The following is a 23547-nucleotide window of genomic DNA, read 5'->3' on the forward strand; positions in this document are numbered from 1 at the left end:
TTGATTTATTATATTAGAAAAGTATCCAAGAGTGACTGTTCTACTTTGAAAGCTGTATAATTATGATACATAAATGCATATGCGTATATGATATGATAAAATCATGTAAAATCGACTCCGAGCGAAAATGCAAAATGAAATTGTCCTAACTTAAGTGTAGATAAAAAGTATTACTTTTATTTATTTCAACTTCGTACGCTAACTGATCGCCTTAATGTTATCACGGTATTACAATGCCTCGAATGTAATGCATTCATATAGACCTGTAAATTACCACTAAAAACACTGGTTTTTATGAAAAACTAAACGGGAAACAGAACATTTGATTAGTTCATATATGGTAGGTCTGTAGGAATATGTAATATAAATTCGTTGAGAAAGTAATTTAAAAATACTTCCATTTTCGTGGCACATCAAATAAACTGACGCTTGCCATGCAATTTTCTCTTTCTTTATAGGTCCAGTACAATTTTCTTACAGAACATTATTTTTTTGACTGGACCTTAGATTTAAATGTAAAATTGATTTGTTCAAATTATCATAGATGAGACGTTCATACTTTAAGTTTACTTCTAGGCACAATGTTCAGAATAAATTATTTCGAAGATACTGAAAATATAGAAGAAAGATAATAAAGATCTATAATATGCGTCACAAATTTGTAAAATGAACCAAATACTTTAAAGTTATTTAATGGAAATCGAGCTAATAAAATCATCAAAGACGTTGCATTTTTATGTACAGCAAAGTGAAATTATACGACGTAACGTTATGCAATCTAATATTTGCAGCTTTACTGTAAACGATGTAATATTTTCACAGAATGATAGTTCATGAAAGTTTTATACTAACAAGATAAGTCAGATATCTTTAGAAAGTTCATACAATGCACTTTTAGCCATCTATAAAGATCAATGCCAACTTTCAATAATAACTCGCATAAAATGGGGAAACTCACTTTTGAAATGGACTTTTTGACGTAACATTTTCAGTATGTAATTTTTTAAAATATACCGTAGTAGTTTAATACTTGTTAATGATTATTGATTTAAACATGTACATAATTGTTAATGTATGCATTTTATGATAGTATAAGTTTTGGTATTTTTTCCGATAAATTATTACAGTATAATTGAATAAATACGCACCAGGATGACGAGCGTAACGCTTGTAGAAAAAGCCGTCAAGGTTTTGTTTAAGCGAGTAAATACGGAAATGACGTAAAATAAACGCATTGAATGATGCGCGGCAAAATTCAATGTCGTCTGCTAGTTATTTTGTCCAGATATCTTTAAAATTGACAGATTTATCGTCAAAAAACCGACTGCCATACTAACATCTTGTTACGCGTAACGTTACATTTTTCGTCATTTTTGTTGATGATAATTCGATTTTTTATGTATTTTACGATTATAAATTCTCTAAAAATTAAACGGGGAAAAATGTAATTTAAATCTTTTAATCACTGTAGTAAAAACATACATGGACGTCAGTTACTCATAATTTAAATAGCTGCATGCACATCAACATGTATCTCGAAATTGCCTATGTGTAAAATAGCGTGCGACGTACGACATACGTTCGGTCATCAGCAATGCTATATGACCCCACATAAATGGTTGGGGGCGTAAAATGTTACTAACCCCTCTGGGAGTCATGCTTTCGACAAACTGGAATAATTTGAACAAATTTTGGTATAGAATCATTAAAGGAACATTTCTTTCTTTGTGTTATTAAAACGTTGGTCAAGTTTAAAGGTCTTAAATTAGATCACAAAGTCACACCAGACAAAAACCTTGTTCACCTGTAGAGACCCCATTTTCGATTTGATCATCATAAATCTTTGTACGTTAGAGTGTTAGTTTTTGTGATATATTTGCTCAAACCTGGATTACTAAAGGTAAACACCTGCCATCAGATAAAATTTAAATCATGGAAATACCTTACGAACTTTCTTGAGAAAATAATTTCCATTAGGTCTTCACAGAAATTTTCAGAATGTTTTTCTCTATGTTATCTTTTAACCTAGATTACAAGACCAAACAACAACAACAAAACTAGAAACACTTTAGAAGCCACATTTCTACTTGATCTTTATTTAATTTTGTCAGAATGTTTGTCTCCAAGAAATCTAGGTGGTAAAATTTGAAACTGGACTGCCTAGGTCAAAAGCTAGGTCACTAGATAAAAAAGACAGACCTTGTTTACACTCAAAATGCGACATTTTCTAATTCATCTTCATTTGACATTAGACTTGGACAGAATGTTTGTATGCTTAATATCTAGGATAAATTTTTAACCAACCCGTTTGAGATTTCATTGAGGCTAACATTCCGAAAAAAATGCACCAAAATCATGACCGTCCTCTAGACCGTTAAGTGAAATTGTTGACAACCGAATACTGACGTCGGATACAGGGCTTGAGAATAGCTCACCTTGAGCACCTCGTGTTCAGATGAGTTCACAACTGATATATCACATGTGTCATGTACAGTTGACTACTGTGTCAGCTGAATTGCTGTGCTGCATAACAGGGTTACAGAAGTGTGATAGATAAAACTTTGTAAATAATGAATGTATCTTAAAACAAACATTTCAGATGGAATTACCTATTTGACAGTTGTCTCCAGTGTAACCAGGTTTACATTCACAAGTGTATTTATTAATTCCGTCTGTGCATGTACCTGCGTTTTTACAGGGGTTGGATTCGCACTCATTGATATCTGTCAAATAAATGGTATAACAACATGTACTGCTTACTACCACTCTATTAGTTCCAGAATTATCTATTCCCAGTATTCATGATACTAAGAGTTTCAGATTTCATACCTGTGAATATAATGAGCCGTGCCATGAGAAAACCAACATAGTGGCTTTGCGACCAGCATGGATCCAGACCAGCCTGCGCATTCGCGCAGTCTGGTCAGGATCCATGCTGTTCGCTTTCAAAGCCTATTGCAATTAGAGAAACTGTTAGCGAACAGCATGGATCCTGACCAGGATGTGCAGGCTGGTCTGGATCCATGCTGGTCGCAAAGCCACTATGTTGGTTTTCCCATGGCATGGCTCAATTATGGTGTCAAAATATTTTTTTACATTGCAATGTTCATACAATTTACATGTTGCTGCACACTTTCAGAATTTACATATTATATTTAAAAGTGATAAATAACCATCTAATGAGCAATCGAACATCTTTTGCTTGTTTAACCTATTTACTATGTGCAATGACGCCTCTTAAAGGCCCACCACGACCTAGTGACCTACTTTTTTCACCCATGAAAACTTCATGAAAATCATTTTTAAAATACAGGTAATATACAGCTGTAATACAAGTTTTCGGTTGGACAATTTAGGCCTTTCCTGAATAAATGTGTGTTTGACAACTTCGTCTGCAAACGTATTCAGTCAATCTCTTTTCAACATAGTTTCAAAAATATAGGTGAATAACTATCTTACACTGTTGAAAAAAAATGTGATTGAAATTTAAATAAATACACTTATTTCGGTACATATTGCTTCAGTAATTTAATAAAATGTTAAGACATAACACATATTGTCTTGTCCTAATATATGTCACTGTCAATTTGAAACTAGATACTAGATTCGCACACAAAAACTTCATGAAAATCATTCTTATAATACCGGTAATATACAACTTTTCAGGTGGACAATTTAGGCTCTATAGTGGACGCAACTTGACCCCGATGGTTGACCTTTGCATTATAATACATAATAAGGCACAACCTATTATTGAAAAGGAGTGTACGTTAAACACGAGCTGCACGAGAAAGAGGAAAAATAAGTTTGTGTAAATATAAATTAGTGTATTGGAAAGTTTTAACTGATCAAATGTAAGTATATATACTTTGATACTGCACTGATTACAAACGAATTCCATATAAATATAAACGGCCACCCTAACCACCCTTGATTTCTACAATGAAATAATCGATATGAATAATCAGCCTAAGGTCAACCATCGCGGTCAATTTGCGACTACTATACCTGAATATATGTTTTTTCACAACATTATTTTGAATTTAGGTTGCAGGTTGACTGAATAAGTTAGCAGATGAAGTCATGAAAACATACTAAACCAATCATATATATTTGGAAGTAAAGCTGTATTATACCTGTAATATCAGAATGATTTTCATAAAGTTTTTTAGGGGGGAAAACGTAGTCACTAGTTTGTAATGGCTCTATAAATCTCAGCCTCGGTGCAATTTGAATATAATTCTTAACTTTTATATTCCAGTATAACATACAGAAACGATTTACTATATGGAATTTGAAATTACTGTTTTATAAAAAGAACGTTATGGTTTTATGATATATAAAATGTGTAAATCAAAGAAAGAAATGGCAGAACATGAAAAAGTATTAGTTTATCCATACTTGTTTCACAGTTCTTGTCCGTATATCCAGGCATACATCCACACGTGTAGTCACTGACTTCATCTGTGCACGTGCCGCCGTTCTTGCATGGATCTGATTCACAGTCATCTATATCTGAAAAAAGTTTCGTGTGTAACTTGCCATGTTTAAAGAATCAGCGCACGAAATGATGTCACTGTGCCAACTCTTACACTTTTTTGAAACTGAGCGCATGTCGCAATCACATAAGTATATGAGCCGCTCCATGAGAAAACCAACATAGTGGCTTTGCAATCAGCATGGATCCAGAACAGCCTGCGCATCCGCGCAGTCTGGCAAGGATCCATGCTGTTCGCTTTCAAACCCTATCGCAATTAGAGAAACTGTTAGCGAACAGTATGGATCCTGACCAGACTGCGCGGATGCGCAGGCTGGTCTGGATCCATGCTGGTCGCAAAGCCACTACGTTGTTTTTCTCATGGTGCGGCTCATATGAAATCTGCTAAATCAAGCTCTAACAATGTCAAATGGTGTTATTTTTAAATATTTAATAGTTTAAGACAGATTGTCTGATACTGACAGGAGTAAAAAGACCCTAGAAGGGCAACTTTCGTGTACAAATGGAACGATCTTAAAACCTTCAGCTGAATTCTTGCATACAAATATGAAATCCTTTAGCACGACTGGAGTATAATTACAGTATAGCAGAAACGTTTTGTACTCACTTATTTCACAATTGTCCCCTGCTATTCCCGCCACACATGTGCACGTATAACCGTTTATTTTATCTTCACAGACTCCATTATATTGACATGGGTTAGAATTACACTCGTCAATGCCTGTAACAAACAATTAGTTTTATATTGATAGCCACACCTCCAGACATGTTTTCCTTTTTAAGCAAACATAACTAAACTCCTGACTAATACGCATTATCATTATCTATTTATGAAAATACAAATGTAATCTGATATATGCAAGAAACGTCAGTCACGCAGTTAATATATAACATAACGTCGAAGTAAAGCACTTTATGAAATAAATATAGAATGCCAACTAGGATAATATTTATTGAAGACTTTTATATATTCCATTGCTTCTGTTTTCTGTTTTATCCATTTTTATATGGTTATTTACATCTTAACAATAACACTCTTTGAAAGCGACAATAAATACTACCCTCCCCGACCCCGACACCCCACCCCCTCTCACACGCACGCACGCACGGACGCACACACTTACAGAACAAAGAGGCGATATTATTAAATTAGATACAAAAATTAAACCATTATATATGAATATCAGTGATAATGAATAATCTTACTAAATGTATGTTACTCTAAATACTGAAATGTGTGTTAATTTAATTACCATTAGATGTTTACATACTTCATTGAAGACAAAAATGTTGATAAATGGGCAGTTCTGCTGTAACAAAATTAGTCAGCTTATTTTTGGATTCTGGTGGACATGGTAAAACCTTTGTTTGACAGCTTACATAATCGCAAGGGCGGAAAAGGAGTTTTATTTTCATGATAAGACAACCTTGGGGGAATTCGACCACTTAAAACACATGAGAACGAAAGTGTTGATTGCATAATCGCAAGGGCGGAAAAAGATTTTTATTTTCATTATAAGACAACCTTGGGGGAATTCGACCACTTAAAACACATGAGAACAAAAGTGTTGATTGCATAATCGCAAGGGCGGAAAAAGATTTTTATTTTCATGATAAGACAACCTTGGGGGAATTCGACCACTTAAAACACATGAGAACAAAAGTGTTGATTGCATAATCGCAAGGGCGGAAAAAGAGTTTTATTTTCATGATAAGACAACCTTGGGGGAATTCGACCATTTTAAACATGTAAGAACAAAAGTGGTGATTTCTAAATTTAAAGAATTTTCTTTCAATAAAAGTTATAGAAAAGCAACAGAAAATAACTTTCGAATGACATCAGCTAAATAGAAACTGTTGTTGTCATTTTTTTTTAAGAAAAAATTTTGATTCGTAACAACTAGGCATATTTCAATCTGGACAAAAGTTTCACCCGGTCAAACATTCAACATGATTTTAAGATCTATTTAGCAGGATGAAAAATATGAAAAACAGCCAAATAAAATGAAAACTGAAAACTCGGTTAGAAATAGTTTGAAAACATTCAAGAAATAGTTCCTAAGAACCTGCTTACATGTATAAAATGCTCATCAACATTTCTAAGTGATGTCAAAGATTCGTGCAGTGTTTCAAAACAGCTGGTCAAGTAGGTTCTAAAAAGCATGCTTACATGCAAATCTTTAGTAAATTTTCTATTTCAAAATGGGGCATACTTTAGAACAAGAGTGGTAGACTGTCACAAAATACGCCCGTCATCGAACTTGGCCTAATTCAAGGGCCATAATCCAAGAGTGCCTGGGGCGAGTTGGCTGGTTATCGAACTTGGCTGAGATATTATGCCCACAAACATTGTCAGCAAGTTTGGTGAAGATCGGATGAAAACTGTTCGACTTAAAGAGCGGACAAGGCAAAATTCGCAGATTTTAAGTTATTCAAGTGTCAGTGTTTGCACAGTGGTTTGCACACTGGCCTTCCAATCCCGAGGTCGGGGGTTCGATCCCCGGCAGCTACTCGGGAATTTTCAGAAACACTTTTCAGTGTTTCCCACTCAAATAGAGGTGTACTGGTCAGGAACCCAGGCAATCCTTGCGTGTATCAGTGCTATACACTGGGCACGTTAAAGAACCAGGCTGTCTATTCGCAACGAGCTAGGCTAAGTTAGCCGGACAAGCCTGTGTCTGATATGTGTCTGGTATAATAATAATATAATAATAATAATAATCCAAGAGTGTCAGAGGCGATTTGGCTGCTTATCGAACTTGGCTGAAATATTATGCCAACAAACATTATCTGCAAATCTGTCGAAGATCGGATGAAAACTGCTCGACTTAGAGAGCGGACAAGTATAAATTTGCAGTTGTTTTTTCTTCAAGTAATTCAAGGGCCATAATCCAAAGCTGCCTGTGGTAGGTTGGCTGGTTATCTAACTTGGTCAAGATATTATGCCCATAAACATTGTCACCAAGTTTAGTGAAGATCGGATGAAAACTATTTGACTTAGAGGGCGGACAAGGCTACATTTGCAGATTTCGAGTAATTCAAGGGCCGTAACCCAAGAGTGCATAAGGCGATTTGGCTGGTTATCGAACTTGGTCGAGATATTATGCCCACAAATATTGTCACTAAGTTTGGTGAAGATCGGATGAAAACTGTTTGACTTAGATGGCGGACAACGCTAAATTTGCAGATTTTGAGTAATTCAAGGGCCATAACTCAAGAGTGCCTAGCGCGATTTTGCTGGTTATCGAATGTATGCCCACAAACATTGTCACCAAATGTGGTGAAGATCGGATGAAAACTATTGACTTAGAGAGCGGACATGCTTTTGGAAGCCGACCACCCACCCGCCGCCCGCCCGTCACGGCTGTTCACATAATACGCCCCTGCTCTTTCAGAGACGGGCGTATAAAAAGTGTAAACAAAAGTTATAAACCTTTCATATGAGACTTATATAACAATAGTTCCTAAGAAACCTGCTTACATCTAAACTTACACTAAAATCTCTATGTGGAAAAGGACCATATATAGTTCTGTCCAAGTGTAAGTCAGAGTTATGAAACATTCTGTGTAATGCAATGGAAGCAGTAGTTATAAACCTGCACGACAGACTTGCAAGATTTTGAAAGCAGTCAGTCAAGTCGTTTCTGAGAAATCTGCCTATATGCCAAACATTCTAAGTAAAAAAGGGCATAATTTTGAAAAATGTGACTTGGACACCGACGCAGACGTCAATGACGTCAAGGAAGAAAGGTTGACAACAAAAGCTCTATTATTTAAATAAAATAAAATAGTCGAGTCGAAAAGTGACTCCTGACCTCTTATACAGTTTAGAACAGCGACCAATACAAAACATAAATTCCATTAATGCATTACACAATTGAAAGTTGTACCAAATATAATTATTACATTTTCTGTTTAGAAGATATTTTATGCGCTCTTAAAGATAAACAGATTTCATTCATCATTGTCAGAGGTCCATTTAAAATCAAAACACACATGCATATACTTACCTTCGTCACAAGTATCTCCTGTAAAACCTGGCGCACACGTGCAAATAAATTTATTGACACCATCTACGCACGTGCCACCGTTGTTACATGGATTTGATTCACATTCGTTCACATCTAAATACAAAGTAGAAAAAAGATGTAACAGGAAAAACTCATTGCGGAAAAAGTATGTTCAACTTTATTACTTACTGAACTTTTAAAAGTATTGTTTCTTTTTTAACGAAAAATCTTTTAGTAAGCCATAGGCCATCTTACTTTCAATTAAGGAATGCAAATATCCTGGTATTCTAACTTCATATAGTTGAAGTTCAGAACGTCAAAACAATTTAAAAATTTGTAAAATAATGCTTTTAAACAAAAACGAAAATGACTTATATATAAATAACTTACGATTGGTTTGATCACAATTAAATTCAATGCAAACATTTATGAACAGCTAGTAAATATTGGTGTCATACGCCAAGAAATACTAACACCAATTATTCTACACAAAACGCACCTTAAACAATAAAAAGCAGAATAACTCTAATTTAGAAGACTACCGAGTTACTCAGTATAATTTTTTTTTTAATATTAAATATAAATCTATTGATTACATACAACAAGAGGGCCAAGATGGCCCTATACCTCACACCTGAGTGATATTTGTGTCAGTGGTATATCATATGACATACATATAAACAAACGGACTGGGAATAGACATGCTTGTATACTGCATGTTTTACCATTTGCAGAGTGTGGGGAAATACCAGTTATCATTCAATATGAAGGCAGTGGTGTGGAGTTAAAACTTATCTTCTACTTTCGACCTTTGGTGTCTATGTTGTTCATTAGAACTGTGTGATAAATTTTGGCGTGATAAAAAGTATGTGTCACAGTTTGAATTTTAAGTATTTTTCTGGACTGTACAGCACAGTCACAATAAAGAGTTTGGTGCCAATGTCAAAGATCTTTTATATGTATTGAGGTAATTGCTAATGTCAAAGACCTATCCGAATTGTCAAAGATTCTTTTGATTTACCATATTATGCCTAAATACAGTGAATTTCAGGAATGTCTGAAAATACATGACTATTAGCTATCTTTAATATAGCATACTGGTTTCCAAGTCTATAATTTTTGTTAAGAGTTACACTTGTTGGAGTAAAGACGTGCACATGCATTCTTCAAGTAGGGAAACAAAGAACTGGAACAAGTGAGTGCCACTTGTAATTTTATATAAAAAGTGTACAGCACAAGTGATATTTAAAATAATATTGGAGCTTTTAACTCGAAAACAAAATTTCTAAGTTAAAAAAGGGGTATAAGTCTGTCATAAATGAAAACATAGTTATGAGGATTGACGTCCTTGGTGTAGGTGTTGATAGTAATGAAGTTTCAAGTCAATACCTTTGATAGTATCCGATATATTGAACTTTAAATAAATTTTCAACCAAACTTTTTAAGTAAAAAAGGGGCATAAAACTATCAAAAATCGAAACAGAGTTATAGTGAATGTTGAACTGTTTTAAATGTATTGTGCAACTTTTTTAAACATATGACCTGTCATCAAGGAATTAATGTAACTTGCTTTAGCATGGACTGTTTTCAAACAGCATTGCTCAAGTTCTATACAAACCATGTACAGGTTACATGCAATCTACATAGCAGATTTTGTAATGTGTGACCTATGGCGAGTATATTGTTATCAAGGTTTTACGAGGTTTCTAATTTGATTATCTGAGTACCCTGATGACACTGTTGAAATTTCAAATCAGTCTTGTCAGAAGTTACTGAGAAATATGCATTCAAATTAAAATATAGGGAGGTCTTTTGTCAAAATTTCACTCCGGAGTTCTCTAACCTAATTGTCTGGGTCCATTTGATCACATAAATGAAATTTGGAACCAATAATGCAAGTAGTTACCAAAATATGTTCATTTTAAATAAGACAAAGGGAGGTAATTTGAAATAAAATCAGCCCAGAGTTATCTTCCCTGATAATCTGAGACCATATACTTGAACCTTTCCAATCAATCACATACACATGACTAGGACTGGTGAAGAAAGAAAAATGCAAAACAATGTGAAATATAACAATTTTTGTAATTCAAGGGCACATAACTCTGGTCCTATTAAACTGATTTAGCTCTTGGAACTCATCGAAGATCTTCAAATCATACACATTCTATGTAAATATCATTTGGATTGGTGGAGAAATGAAGTTGCTTGAGTGTAAACACGGAAAAATACAGCAATTTCTGTAAAATCAAGGGCGAGTAACTCTAGTCCTAATGGCCAGATTTCACTCATAATCGAACTCATCTGAGATGCTCAAGGAATGAAGGTGTTATAGTGTAAACAAAGTAAAATATAGGGATTTTTGCAAAATCAGGAGCCCATAACTCTGGTCCTACTGATCTGATTTTGTTCAAAATTAATCTCATCCAAGATCTTATGGCAATACATATACTATGTAAATATGTTTTGGATTGGTGAAGACATGAAGGTGCTAGAGTGTAAACAACGTAAAATATAGTATTTTTTTGTGAATTAAGGGCACATAACTCTGGTCCTACCAGTTCGATTTTGCTCATAATCAAACTTATCAAAGACCTTAAGGTCATACACATTCTTTGTAAATATGACAAGGGGGTCATGATAACCCTGAATTGCTCACCTGAGTAATATGAGCCACATATTTAAAATGGCAAACTGATGCTAAAACATTAGAAAGTAGGTCAGTAGGTCACATTCATGGTCACTGAAAGTCAGTTTTAAGATCGGTGTGCAAAACTGTATATGTCATCCAAATTTCAAGGCTGTATCTTAAACAAAGAAGTAGGTCAGTAGGTCAAGGTCACAGTCAGGTGACCCCTAATCGCTTGGGGTCATCAGGTAATCATAATTAAACACTCTAGGAAATATGATCTGATAATTTTTCAAGTATTTATTCCTATATTACTCGTATAACAAGTGACTCCCAGGGCGGGCCGCTTTTAACCCCAGGGGCATAATCTGAACAATACTGTCAGAGATCCGTTAGGCAATATCAAAGACCTAGGCCTTGAACTTTGAGACAAAAAGATGTTTTCCCTATATAAGTTATGTTAAATTTGGGACCCCCAGGGCAGGGCCTCTTTTCACCAAAGGGGCATAATTTGGACAATTTTAGGACCACAAGGCAATAGGCCTTGCAGTTTCAGGCAAGAAGATTTTTAAAGTTTTTTCCTATATAAGTCTCTATGTAAAGCTTGAGACCTTCCGGGGCAGGGCCTCTTTTCACCCCAGGGTTATAACAATTTTTAACAATGCTACATACGAAATATCAAAGGATTTAGGTCTTTTGGTTTTAGACAAGAATATTTTTAAATTGTTTTCCTATATAAGTCTATGTAAAACTTGTGACCCCTGGGGAGGGGCCTTTTTCACTCCAGGGACACAATTTGAACAAACTTCATCGAGGACCATTAGATGATGTCACATGCCAAATATCAAGGCTCTACGCCGTGCGGTTTTGGACAAGAAGATTTTTCCTTCCGGTTACCATGGCAATCTGAGTTCTGCATAGAATTCAATTTTTTTAATAATTTTGAAAGGGGGCCACCCAAGGAACATTCCTGTGAAATTTGGTGTAATTCTGCCCAGTGGGTTTCAAGAAGATTTTTTTTAGAAAATGTTTACGGACGGACGACGGACGACGGACGACGGACGACTGACCACGGACCACGCATGACGGACGACCGACGACGGACATTGAGCGGTCAAAAAATCTCACCATGAGCCTTTGACTCAGGTCAGCTAATAAGAATGGGTGAAGAAATGAAATGTTAGAATGTGAACAAAGTGAAATATAGCAAAAATTTTGTTAATGAAGGGCACATAACTCTAGACATACTGATCCGATCTAGCCCATAATAATACTCAACCGAGGTCTTGTGACCAAAAACATTGTGACCAGGTTTGATCAAGATTGCCTTAAAATTGTGAATGCTTGAGTGTAAACAAACTAAATGCGAACGGATGGACATTCATCGACAAAATGAGCCTTAGAGGTGAGCTAACAATTTTCTTTACAGGAACCAACTATATAATGATAACAGGTTGAAAATAATATTTCAATCAAATGAATGCATAAATTCTATTATGAATTCGATTTTATCTACCTTTACCTGTATGTTTCAGAATTATTTAAAACTTTCAAAAAAAAAAACTTGATTTCTTCATCAATGCTATGTCTCCATCGTTATGAAAACTCAGTGACGTTACCTGAAACTTTGGGAGTTTCCAGATCAGGAATTTCCTTGATACGTTCCATGATAAAATCCAGGTCTATATCAATGTCAAAGCTTGGTCCAGGGTCAACCGCTTCACCACCACCTGGAGTCCCTGTTGTCGTGGTAGGGCTCCCATTGTCCTCCGGGACCATTATAGTTGTTTCGTAGAACAATACGAACACAAAAATTACACTCCCTTTGCTTTGATAGAAAATACAAAATAAAGATTTATTCTTGTGAAAAAGGAAAGCAGATGCATAATGACTGAAGTTAATTCAACGCTTTTTTAATTATTTTTTTATGAAATATTTACGTGAACTGTAACTAGGTCTTTTAAGAATGCAAGGTGTAAAGCACTCTGCATATGACCTAGATTTAAAGTCATTTCTCAAAGACTAGTATTTTATATAAAAATCCAGCCTTCAGTGGGGTTTGAATCCACAACCATCCACTTGCACTAACCACTGAGCTAGAAATACAGTTTAAGTTGCCCTGGTTGATGTTTTAAATGACATTCTGATTTAGATTAACTATTTCTGTTGGGGCTTATCAATGATTGCCAATTATATGCCTCATGATAACGCTATGAATCCCCCCACCAAACCCATCCACCCACACTCACAAAAAAAAACTCCCTAACACTCGCCGCAACTCTCGCATATGTGTACGTACCGCATCTCTTCCACAACTGTTCGACTGTACGTTGCAGACATTTCACTATTTTCACTATTTCGGAGTTTTTCATCCATCTGAAATTATTTTTAAAATGTATTTTTAATAAAATAAGAATTTTAGATACATTTTCTCACCCGTATGTACTCATCGGTTTGCTATAAAAATCCTTTCCGCCTTTTCAAAGGCGTGATTTTACAAGTCAAAGACATTATATCACAGTATTGTACCAGTGGCCCCTGACAAAAATACTTGATATAGGGAAATAGTTGCTGATTCTGGTCAAAGACTATTGTCCCCAGTAATATTTTTATATAATTTACTTATATATTATGATGATATTATATAAGATTTGCTTGCCTTTTCTTAACCTTTAGTCTGCTGGCGGCAAGTGATTTTGCCTTTGCAACTAGTGCATACCACGCTGATTATGGTCTACACTGTTCGCTATTCAGTCAGTAAATTTTCAGTGAACAACCCTTTGAATAATAAGATGCCCAAAATGAATAATAGACCAGTCTATTTTAAAAATTTAGGAGGGTAAGGGTTAATATGGTAGGCATCTCAGAAAGTAAGACAATATTTGAGCCGTGCCATGAGAAAACCAACATAGTGGGTTTGCGACCAGCTTGGATCCAGACCAGACTGCGCGTGTGCGACCAGCTTGAATCCAGACATGCCTGCGCACAGGCTGTTCGCTAGCAGGTTCTCTAATTGCAATAGGCTTTGAAAGCGAACAGCATGGATCCTGACCAGACTGCGCGGATGTGCAGGCTGGTCTGGATCCATGCTGGTTGCAAAGCCACTTTGTTGGTTTTCTCATGGCACGGCTCATTTATATTTTCATGAGCGCGTATATGACAATGGAATGCATGAGACCATTTTCTGTAACTTTCACAAGCGTATGTATATACTGTATATTGATTTCGACAGGATGTGCAAAAAAATGGCGTTTTTCACTATTACTTTTTGCATGTTTAACATATATCCATTACACATAATTTCTGTTTTACGTAAAGCAATATCTTTCATGGAGAAAATTGCTCACTATCTACTCTTCAAAGGCATATTAAGGTATGTGACATAATCAAAATTATATTTGTGTAATTGAATTAAAACCTGACATTTGTATAAAAAATGTGATCAAGGTGACTTATAAAAAATTTAATAATTTCAGTTTTATCAATTTTACTATTCTTAAACAATTACGATAAGAAACTGTAAACTGTTCAAGTACGACTAAAGGATAATAATTTACGGACTTTATTCTTAATTTTCCTGTCATTTGATACTTTTGCTTTGAAAAAAATCACAGACATTTAATTAACTATAAAAAGTTATGAATATCAAGAACTACATTATCATGAAAAGTTCAGTAACTTTAAAGGTTCTAACATCATTCTAACAATTATTGTATGCATTTTAGTAGGTGGTTTGAAAACAGGTTATTGAATCTAGTGTCAAGTTGGACGTACATGTGCTTGAAAATTGCTATAATATCAAAAGATAAGTTACTTTATTAATAGATAAGATGGTTTTAAATGTGTAAGCCAGAGTCATCGCTTGATTTGATAACAATTTTACTATGTCCTGTAAATGTCAATAATTATACGTAATTTCCCTAATTCCCATAGGGCTTTGATAACTGGTAACTCGATTGTAAATTTTTAATGCATAAATTAATAAACTCTATATAAAAATGGTCTCACGCCAAATCAGTCTTAATCTGATATGCGCACTAATGAGTCCAAAATGAGCCATTACACAGAGCTAGATCCCTATTGGATATGTATATTTTATTACTTTATGTGAACTTTTGTAATTACCATCCTTTTTATGATGACTTTTTTTTATTTCAGTATAATTTCCTGTTTTATATTTGCAGTTGATAAATACTGGAATATTTCAACTACCTGTATGAGAATTTATCTCTTTTTTCAATCTATATTGGTTGCGCAGCCGAGATAGACAAAGGCATGCTGCTTTAAACCCAACAAAAACAATCTATAAATAAATTACCATTTGAATAAACTCGTTAGCGGTAGTATTATATTCCACTGAATTCTTGTCGTTATAAGCATCAGTCCAGTTCTTGGAGTTCATCTTCACTTCTCCTTGAACAGCTTTTTCCACTGAAATAAAAAAAAAAGGAAAAGATTTTATACCTATAGCGTACTTTGACTGGTGATTAATCTTTTTTGTTGTTGAATTTATCTTAATTAATAATGTTTGTCAATTTAAACTCACCATTCAAACTCAGAATACAATTAAATACTGTTTTGTGCTAGTAATTTGAAACAAAAGTGTACTTACCAATCCTTTCAACAGTTTTAGGTTGAGCAGCATTCTCTGAAATATGAAAAATACCAATTTGATATGTTTAACAATGCAATAGCCAATTTAAAAAGTTTATTCTAACAGCACATGATGACTGCTGGAGCTGTAAACATAAATATTTGGGGAAAAAATGTGACTGAACCTTTAAACGAATTCTACTTTTCTGGTTAACCCTTTCCCTACTAAGTTCTTATATTGAATTTGTCCATCTTTCAATTTGGACAATACCATTAATTATTAGAAGGGGTGCATACCAAAAAAAAAACAAAACTAAATGCAGGAATTTGCAGGCTGATCATGATCTACTATGGTCGCAAAGGCAGAATCAATCGTGCCTAGCATGATAAGGGTTAAGTGAAATATAAGAACTAAAATCACATCCAGTTTGTACCTTTCTTAGCAAATGATACCGTTTAAGGGCACTCGGATGGTGTAATTTAATAATATATACAATTTAAACAACCTATGTATATCTGAATAAACATTAGAGAATCTATATATGAATTCATAAAATATTCCCCAAACATACTTTTGTTTAAAGAATATTTTGAAAAGAAAATTGTTACCAAAATTTGACACCTTCCTAATGAAGACACATTTGGTAATTCTATGCATATGCAGCAGAAATAATGGATCTATCTTTTAAAAAGACACCATAAAAGGTTATCGGCCATAGGCTTCGTGTGAGAAAAAAAATGACAAGGTTCACATGGCTGTGTGTTGCCCACATTACGCAAGTGATTCAGCTATTAACTCTATAATTTAAAAGATTATATTATGTTGTATGAACATGCGCACTAACCTGATCCTGAGGTCAAGGTTGCTGCCAGTATAGCTCCAACAATAGCAGCAATAACTAGTACTGCTGTAACAATTATGGCTATAAGCATATATTTTCGCTTTCTTGATGGTGTTCTTAAATCACTGTCTGTACTCGCGTTCGAACTACTGAAAATAAAATAAGCAATTACGTACTTACAAGATCATTTATTTTACAACATAAGTTATACAATTTAAGTAAAGACGCATGGATTTACATAAAGTAGACTTAAAAACAAATAGATATAACAAGATGTAAAAATACCTTAAACATAGTCAGCAACTTTAAAAGAAGTATTAGATATAATAGCTGGATCTTATGTCATATTTAAACCCAGGAAAACAGCTTGAAGCCCTTCTCAGCATTATTTCATTTCTGGCCAAGTGCCTTGACAGAACCATTGACTGAACGACTGCTTTTCCAGTATGCGAGAAGTAACAATCGTAAATGGACTCGTAATGACACTCGGCAAATTCCGTATTCTCCGTTAAACAATTCGGCATTCTCCGTTTTTCACGAAAATCTTTTGGCGCGTTTATGGCTACAAACCAATAAAAGAAATTGTTCTTTGTTTCATATAAAATTCATCTACTTCAGAACAATTTTGATACAGTTTCCAGATTTTCGCTCCGTCGTACACTTATTTTCCACAAGATATCCATACATTTGCTTCAAGAAAACGAAAAGAAAAAGGGGTGTTGAATAGAATGCAGTGAAATGCAAGTCAACTGAAGTCAGGTACCCTCATACTGCCGCATTTCAGAAAGCGGTCCGCAGAATAAACACCCTACTTTCGTTTTCAAGTAAACAACTCGAAAACATACGAATATTAGCATAACAAGGCAGTCTGAAAGACAGCTAAATCCTCCGCCACTGTTATGGATAGTGAAAGGGTAAACCTTTGACCTTGAGCTGTGTCCTTGACCTTGAACTGACATGTCTGACCCATGAATTCTGCACATCGTCTTGATGCGGTGATCATTTGACCAAAGTTTCATGAAAACCCTTTAAGGGGTTTAGGAGATACAGAGCTGAAACCTTTGACCTTGAGTTTTGACCTTGACCTTGAGTTGACATGGCTAACTCATGAGTTCTTGATGAGGTGATCATTTGATCCAAGTTTAATGAAAAAAATCCTTCAAGGGATTTAGGAAATACAGTGGACACAAATGGAAGGCTCAAACCTTGACCCCAAGTTGTGAACTTGACCTTGAGCTGGCATGGCTGACTCATGAGTTCTGCACATCGTCTTGGATAGGTGATCATTTGACCAAGGTTTTATATGAATCCTTCAAGGGGATTAGGAGATACAGAGCGGACACAAAATGGAAGGCTCAAACTTTTGACCCAGAGTTGTGACCTTGACCTTGAGCCAACATGGCTGACTCCTAAATTCTGCAAATCGCCTTGATGAGGTGATCATTTGATGCAAGTTTCATGAAAATCCTTCAAGGGATTTAGGAGATACAGAGCGGACACAAAATGGAAGGCTCAAAGCTTTGACCTTGAGTTGTGACCTTGACCTTGAGTCGACATGGCTGACTCATAGATTCTGCACATTGTCTTGATGAGAAGACCATTTGGTCCAAGTTTCATGAAAATCCTTCAATGGGTTTAGGCGATACAGAGCGGACACGAAATAAAAGACTCAAACCTTTAACCTTGAGTTGTGACCTTGACCTTGAGCCGACATGGCTGACTCATGAGTTCTGCACATCCTCTTGATAAGGTGATCATTTGATCCATGCTTCAAGATTATCCTTCAAGGGGTATAGGAGATACAGAGCGGACACGAAATGGAAGGCTAAAACCTTTGACCTTGAGTTGTGACATTGACCTTGAACCGACATGGCTGACTCATAGGTTCTGCACATCGCCTTGATGAGGTGATCATTTGACCAAAGTTTCATGAAAATCCTTCAAGGGATTTAGGAGATACAGAACGGACACAAAATGTTACGGAAGGACGGAAGGACGGACGGAGCCCATTCTAAGAACCCCAACCATTTATGTAAAATTCATGCCACGCGTGTATAATGCCCATTTGGCCCCCGGTTTACGCGCAAATGCGCGGAAAATGCAAAAATATGGACTTCTTTCGACGGAAGCACATTTTTGACCGAATTACAGACACTAAATAGAAAAATGGCGCGAAATGAATAGAAGTCGCATAATGGCGGATACAAATAGTCCTCAGTTTTTTTTGTTTTTGTTTTGCTCTGTAGAGCTATTTTCCTTATTTTCTTTGCAACTTTTTTGCTAAAATCACATGACAGATCTATGCTGTGTGTTTGACTGAAATTATTTTTCTTGCAACAAACATGAACCCCACTTTTCTTTTGATTTTGATTTAGCGCTAACAATATTCTTCAAGAAAATGTAGGTTACAGACATTTCAAATGGGTCCTGATGTGTGCTGCGGCCAGTGGAAATAGGTCAGTTTTATATAGAATAAAGAACAACAACTATTTAGTGTGTTATATATAACCATAATCTCACAATTGCCGAATGTCGTAATGGGTCATTACCTTAAAAAATTATTACTTACTACTTACGTTCTGATATCTTCAAGCCACATTATCAAATGATATGTTTTTAAAATTACAATAAATTTACCTTATTCTGTTTCCAGTCATACTTATGTAGCTGTGCCTTAAAAATTATAAAAGCCGTAATGTGTACTATATTATTTCACTGGCACTCAACATTAAACCATAGCCGTCATAGTCTTGCACTACTTCATCTTCAAAGTGATATTCCAAAAGAAAAATCAGAATCTAGTCCAACACACTAACCTGATGTAGCATTTATCAAGCGAAAACATTATACCAAGGCATACCTGTGACATTAATTATTCAGTAGTGTTTTACGTTTAGAACTGTTTGAAATGAAATCGCGCACTCAAAAATCATTTAGAATTCAGAACCCATGAAATTCAGTAAGAATTCTTGTTTGTTGTGAAGTTGTTTGCGTTTGTTTTTTTAAATTCTGCAAAGTGATGACTAATATGTAATACATAAAGTACACTAGTACAATTCTTATATTCTAAAAATATCAGAAAAGCCCTGGCAGTGAGACATTCGGCGAGGTGACAGTCGATTAGGGCTAAAGCGACGTTAAGCAGGGCCGCCTTTGGTGGGGAAACATTCAGCGGGGCACATCTGGCGGGATGACAGGTTTGGAGAGGCGACATTTGAGTGGGCGCCATAACGATGTTCTGTGGGGCGACGTTTGTTATGTCGCTGCGACAGAGTAAACACAATACAAAAAGAATGGTAGCAGAAAATACAGTGATATACAGTGATACAGTGACTACATTCCTTATGTTCGAATACGGAAATGACATATGGTCGGTGCAAGATACGAAATATTTAGCATGCATTTGAGCTATATGACTTGCGAATGTTAATCGATCGACCTGTCATGTCACTTCCAAAAAAGAAAATACAGACTGAAGGTCGATCAGCCATATGGCTTTCAAATACAAACTACGATCAAAGTATCTGGCGGTCACCATACGGCTAAGTGGCATTATGCGTGGACAGTGTGAAATCTGGAGATGGAAGTAGCAATGCCTGTTATCGCATTCCAGTTTTGTCATAGAATTATTATTCGGATGAAATCTCGAGATACTAAGTCGAATTTTTATGTATTAGATATTAGAAAATCCAGTAATTTTCGGGTTATTTAATTCGAAATGCCGAAGTAGTAAGACGAAATTTCGAGTAGGGTATATCAAAGTCTTCAAAATATAGGGTAAGAAAGGTACGCAACTCGAAATTAATTAAGAGTTACATACTATATTAAATAACACGTAGCTGATATTAATGCCCTTTCGTATAATGCAGCCTTTTCAATACACCTGAGATTCTGTAGTTCATCTATTTATTCTACGTTTCTCCATTATTTTACATTAATGTTTGGTTTTCTTACTTTTATCTTTGTTGAAAACATGGTTACAAAAGTTTGAATTCAGAACGATCACCTGTTAATATCTAATATTATTAAAAATGCTCGTGAAATTCATATTCGTGTGCAACTTCCCTCTAAAACGTTTAAAAACTAAGCGATGACATATCAAGACTAAAATATGAACCACCAGACTGGTATGAAATAAATGAATAAAGTCGTTGCATTATTAAATACTACTCTTACACTACGTTATATCACTTGAATATTTTGAGATGTCCCCTTACACAGGTAAACAGGTAAATATATACAACTCGTCATCGGGATAGACTAAAAATGCCTATTAGGAGTGTACTATTTTAATAGTACCCGTCATACATACACATGTTATTTTATGGTTACGCTGAATCTATGAAATAATTGTTTATATTTCCAAATACGAATTTGGGTGTTATATATCTTTAATATCAGTATACTGCAGTTACTTTTTGTGTGAAATTGAAACTGTATTATTTTCATTTCCGTTAGGTAAAATTGAAATAAGATGCTCTATAATTGCAGGCAACAAATAATTATCACTTTATATGCTCCATAGATAACTGATAATTACCACATTTTAAGAAATATGATAAGTGTACACATTGCAGCTGCTAACACGCGGTAATACTGCGAACCTTAATAAGATGTACAGGAACTAGTATTTATGAAAAGATAACAGCACGCGAGCGCGTGAATTTCTCTGTTAACAAACAATTACTCATCTATATATTTAAAAAAAAAAAAAACCCTGACTTTCTAGCTCACGTCTGAAATTTTACAGTAAATAAACAAGTACAATTTGGACGTGCTGAGCTAAATTGTGTGAATACTGTTGAAAAACGTATGTTCGGGTGAGGGGGTTTATACTCCATTGATAAAATAACTTTTAATCCAATTTTCAATGTTAGTTTATTATGAGATTTTGTCTAAGATGGAAATAAAGTCGTCAAAATTATAATTCTCTCATTCCTCTGGTCTAAAGTCACTTATAATTATAACTGTAAAATATTTCATTTCTTGTTTCTATGATCTGTCATTTTCAAAGTCCGAGCCAAAAGTAAAGAATTCCCCTCCCAAGTTCTGACCTAGGCTTATATACAAAAGCAGGTACCCTCCCATATTTGGAGTGTATCATAGTGATGAAAGACAAAGATTACCCCTAATATTTATGAGGATAACCGTTGACTGATGGTACCATCCCAAATACGGAGCCACCTCTAACTCTAACAAACCAGACATGTTTAAGATGGTACATGATGACAACATACCTTGATAAAATGATACAAAATGAAACACACTCCAGTCCCAAGCAATTTATGAGGGTAACTGGTGAATGACATCTCTAGTAGCAGAGGCCAAAGTTTCACATCAGTAGAATCAATTTATAAATCAACTTTAATAAGACTAGCTGCTAAATTTACAACACTCCCCCACCCTTAGCTTCTTAATTGTCCCCAATTAAGTTTAAACTTAAAATACAAGTGACTACTGAGCCAGACTCTTGCTCTCACATATTATGAAGAAGATACATAAGAATGCGAATACCTAACTATTAATAGCATATTGAAACTGCTCCTCAATATAAATGATTAAGTGTCATGAATAGTAGTGAACATGCTCTACTCTATGTTTTAATAAAACTCAAGATTATAGTTCGGAAGAACTACGTTACTACATACTTCTCGTAGTAGTATACATGTAAAATGACTATTATACTGATGTGTGTATGAAACATTAAAAGTGTTAAAAAAATCACCAACTGTCCTAGTAAAACACATGCAAAATAAAATCCAGTGTTGAATTCAGTTCATCTAATAAGGTGAATATACATTTGGAAGCACTTTCACGCAATGTTTATTTCTCTCACACTAAGTCCTGGTGCCTTTATTTATTTTAACATTTACACAGTAAGATGATAGAAATAGGCACAATTTTGATAAATTTCATTGATATGGTAGTCGTCATTACCATTTACTAATGTAAGTCCTGGTGCCTTTTATTTATTTAAATTAATTTGAAAAAAAAGGAATAGGCACAATGTCTAATTTATATGGCTATGGTAGTCGTCTCTACCAAAGTTTTAAGTCCTGTGTGCCAAGAGCATCTAATAATACAACATATGATTTTAATAAATGGCACAAATTTTCATATCTGAAAATGAAACCCACAAATAAATCCATTTGAATACACCAAGGCCGAATGGGATTATTATTACCAATGCAGCCACTAATTAAATCCATATAAAGAATAATAAATCCATCTGTATACACTTAGGCTGAATGGGATTATTATTACCAATGCAGCCACTAATTAAATCCATACAAAGAATGAAATTAATAATTACACACTTATAATCCAGGATGAATATTAGTTAGCACTTAAAATCCAGAAGGAATTTGAAGTAAGTCTAAAAGTGACCTTGATACAAATTCATTTCTTAAAATCCAGAATTTTCTGCCGGAGACAATCCAGCTCAGAAAGTTGATCTGAGGGTATATCCTTCCCCTGTACATTCTGGGCTATGACGTGTATGTCTCTTGACATAGTGTCAAGCTTCCTGTCTATGCTTACTAGGTGTTCGTTTAGTCGGTGTAACATAGAAGAAATGTCCTCATTTTCTGGCATTGACCTTGGCCGCTTGGCATTTGCTGGCATTGTTTCAAGAGGCGCACTTGATATGTCCACATTTCCAATTGATGGTTGCTGGAAGTGCATGCTAGCGGATTTTAATGTTGTATGTCCTGGAGGTGGTAGGTACATCATGTATGGTGGTTGTGGTACTGCTCCGGTGGGTGTTGGAGAAATTGGCACGAATCCTGGACGATGCAACTTCTTTTCTGTCCCCCCTGTGAGATTCTCAAAAATATTGTCATTCATGACGTATGAACACTGCCTTTTATGCCTGGTTAATCCCGAACGAAAAGAAAAATTCCTATTGCAGCTTGTGCACGTGTTCATTAAAATTTAAAAATCCAGGTTTAATTTTTCAATATTTTGGTGTTTTCA

The 23547-nt window shown here is 35.1% G+C and overlaps 1 protein-coding gene across 1 annotated transcript in view; it reads right to left on the reverse strand.

Moving 5' to 3' along the window:
* The window catches only part of LOC123549408 (fibropellin-1-like), a 59978-nt gene that overhangs the window by 16274 nt on the left and 20157 nt on the right, over nt 1-23547 (reverse strand). The window contains exons 4-12 of the mRNA XM_053546708.1: nt 16576-16721; nt 15750-15785; nt 15456-15568; nt 13437-13513; nt 12757-12965; nt 8509-8622; nt 5106-5219; nt 4402-4515; nt 2610-2723 (exon numbers count right to left, since the gene is read on the reverse strand). Coding sequence (XP_053402683.1) covers nt 2610-2723; nt 4402-4515; nt 5106-5219; nt 8509-8622; nt 12757-12965; nt 13437-13513; nt 15456-15568; nt 15750-15785; nt 16576-16721 — 1037 coding nt within the window. The remainder of the gene's footprint in view (nt 1-2609; nt 2724-4401; nt 4516-5105; nt 5220-8508; nt 8623-12756; nt 12966-13436; nt 13514-15455; nt 15569-15749; nt 15786-16575; nt 16722-23547) is intronic.

This window comes from Mercenaria mercenaria, chromosome 6 (assembly GCF_021730395.1).
Source record: "Mercenaria mercenaria strain notata chromosome 6, MADL_Memer_1, whole genome shotgun sequence".
In the NCBI taxonomy this organism is placed as follows: domain Eukaryota; kingdom Metazoa; phylum Mollusca; class Bivalvia; order Venerida; family Veneridae; genus Mercenaria; species Mercenaria mercenaria.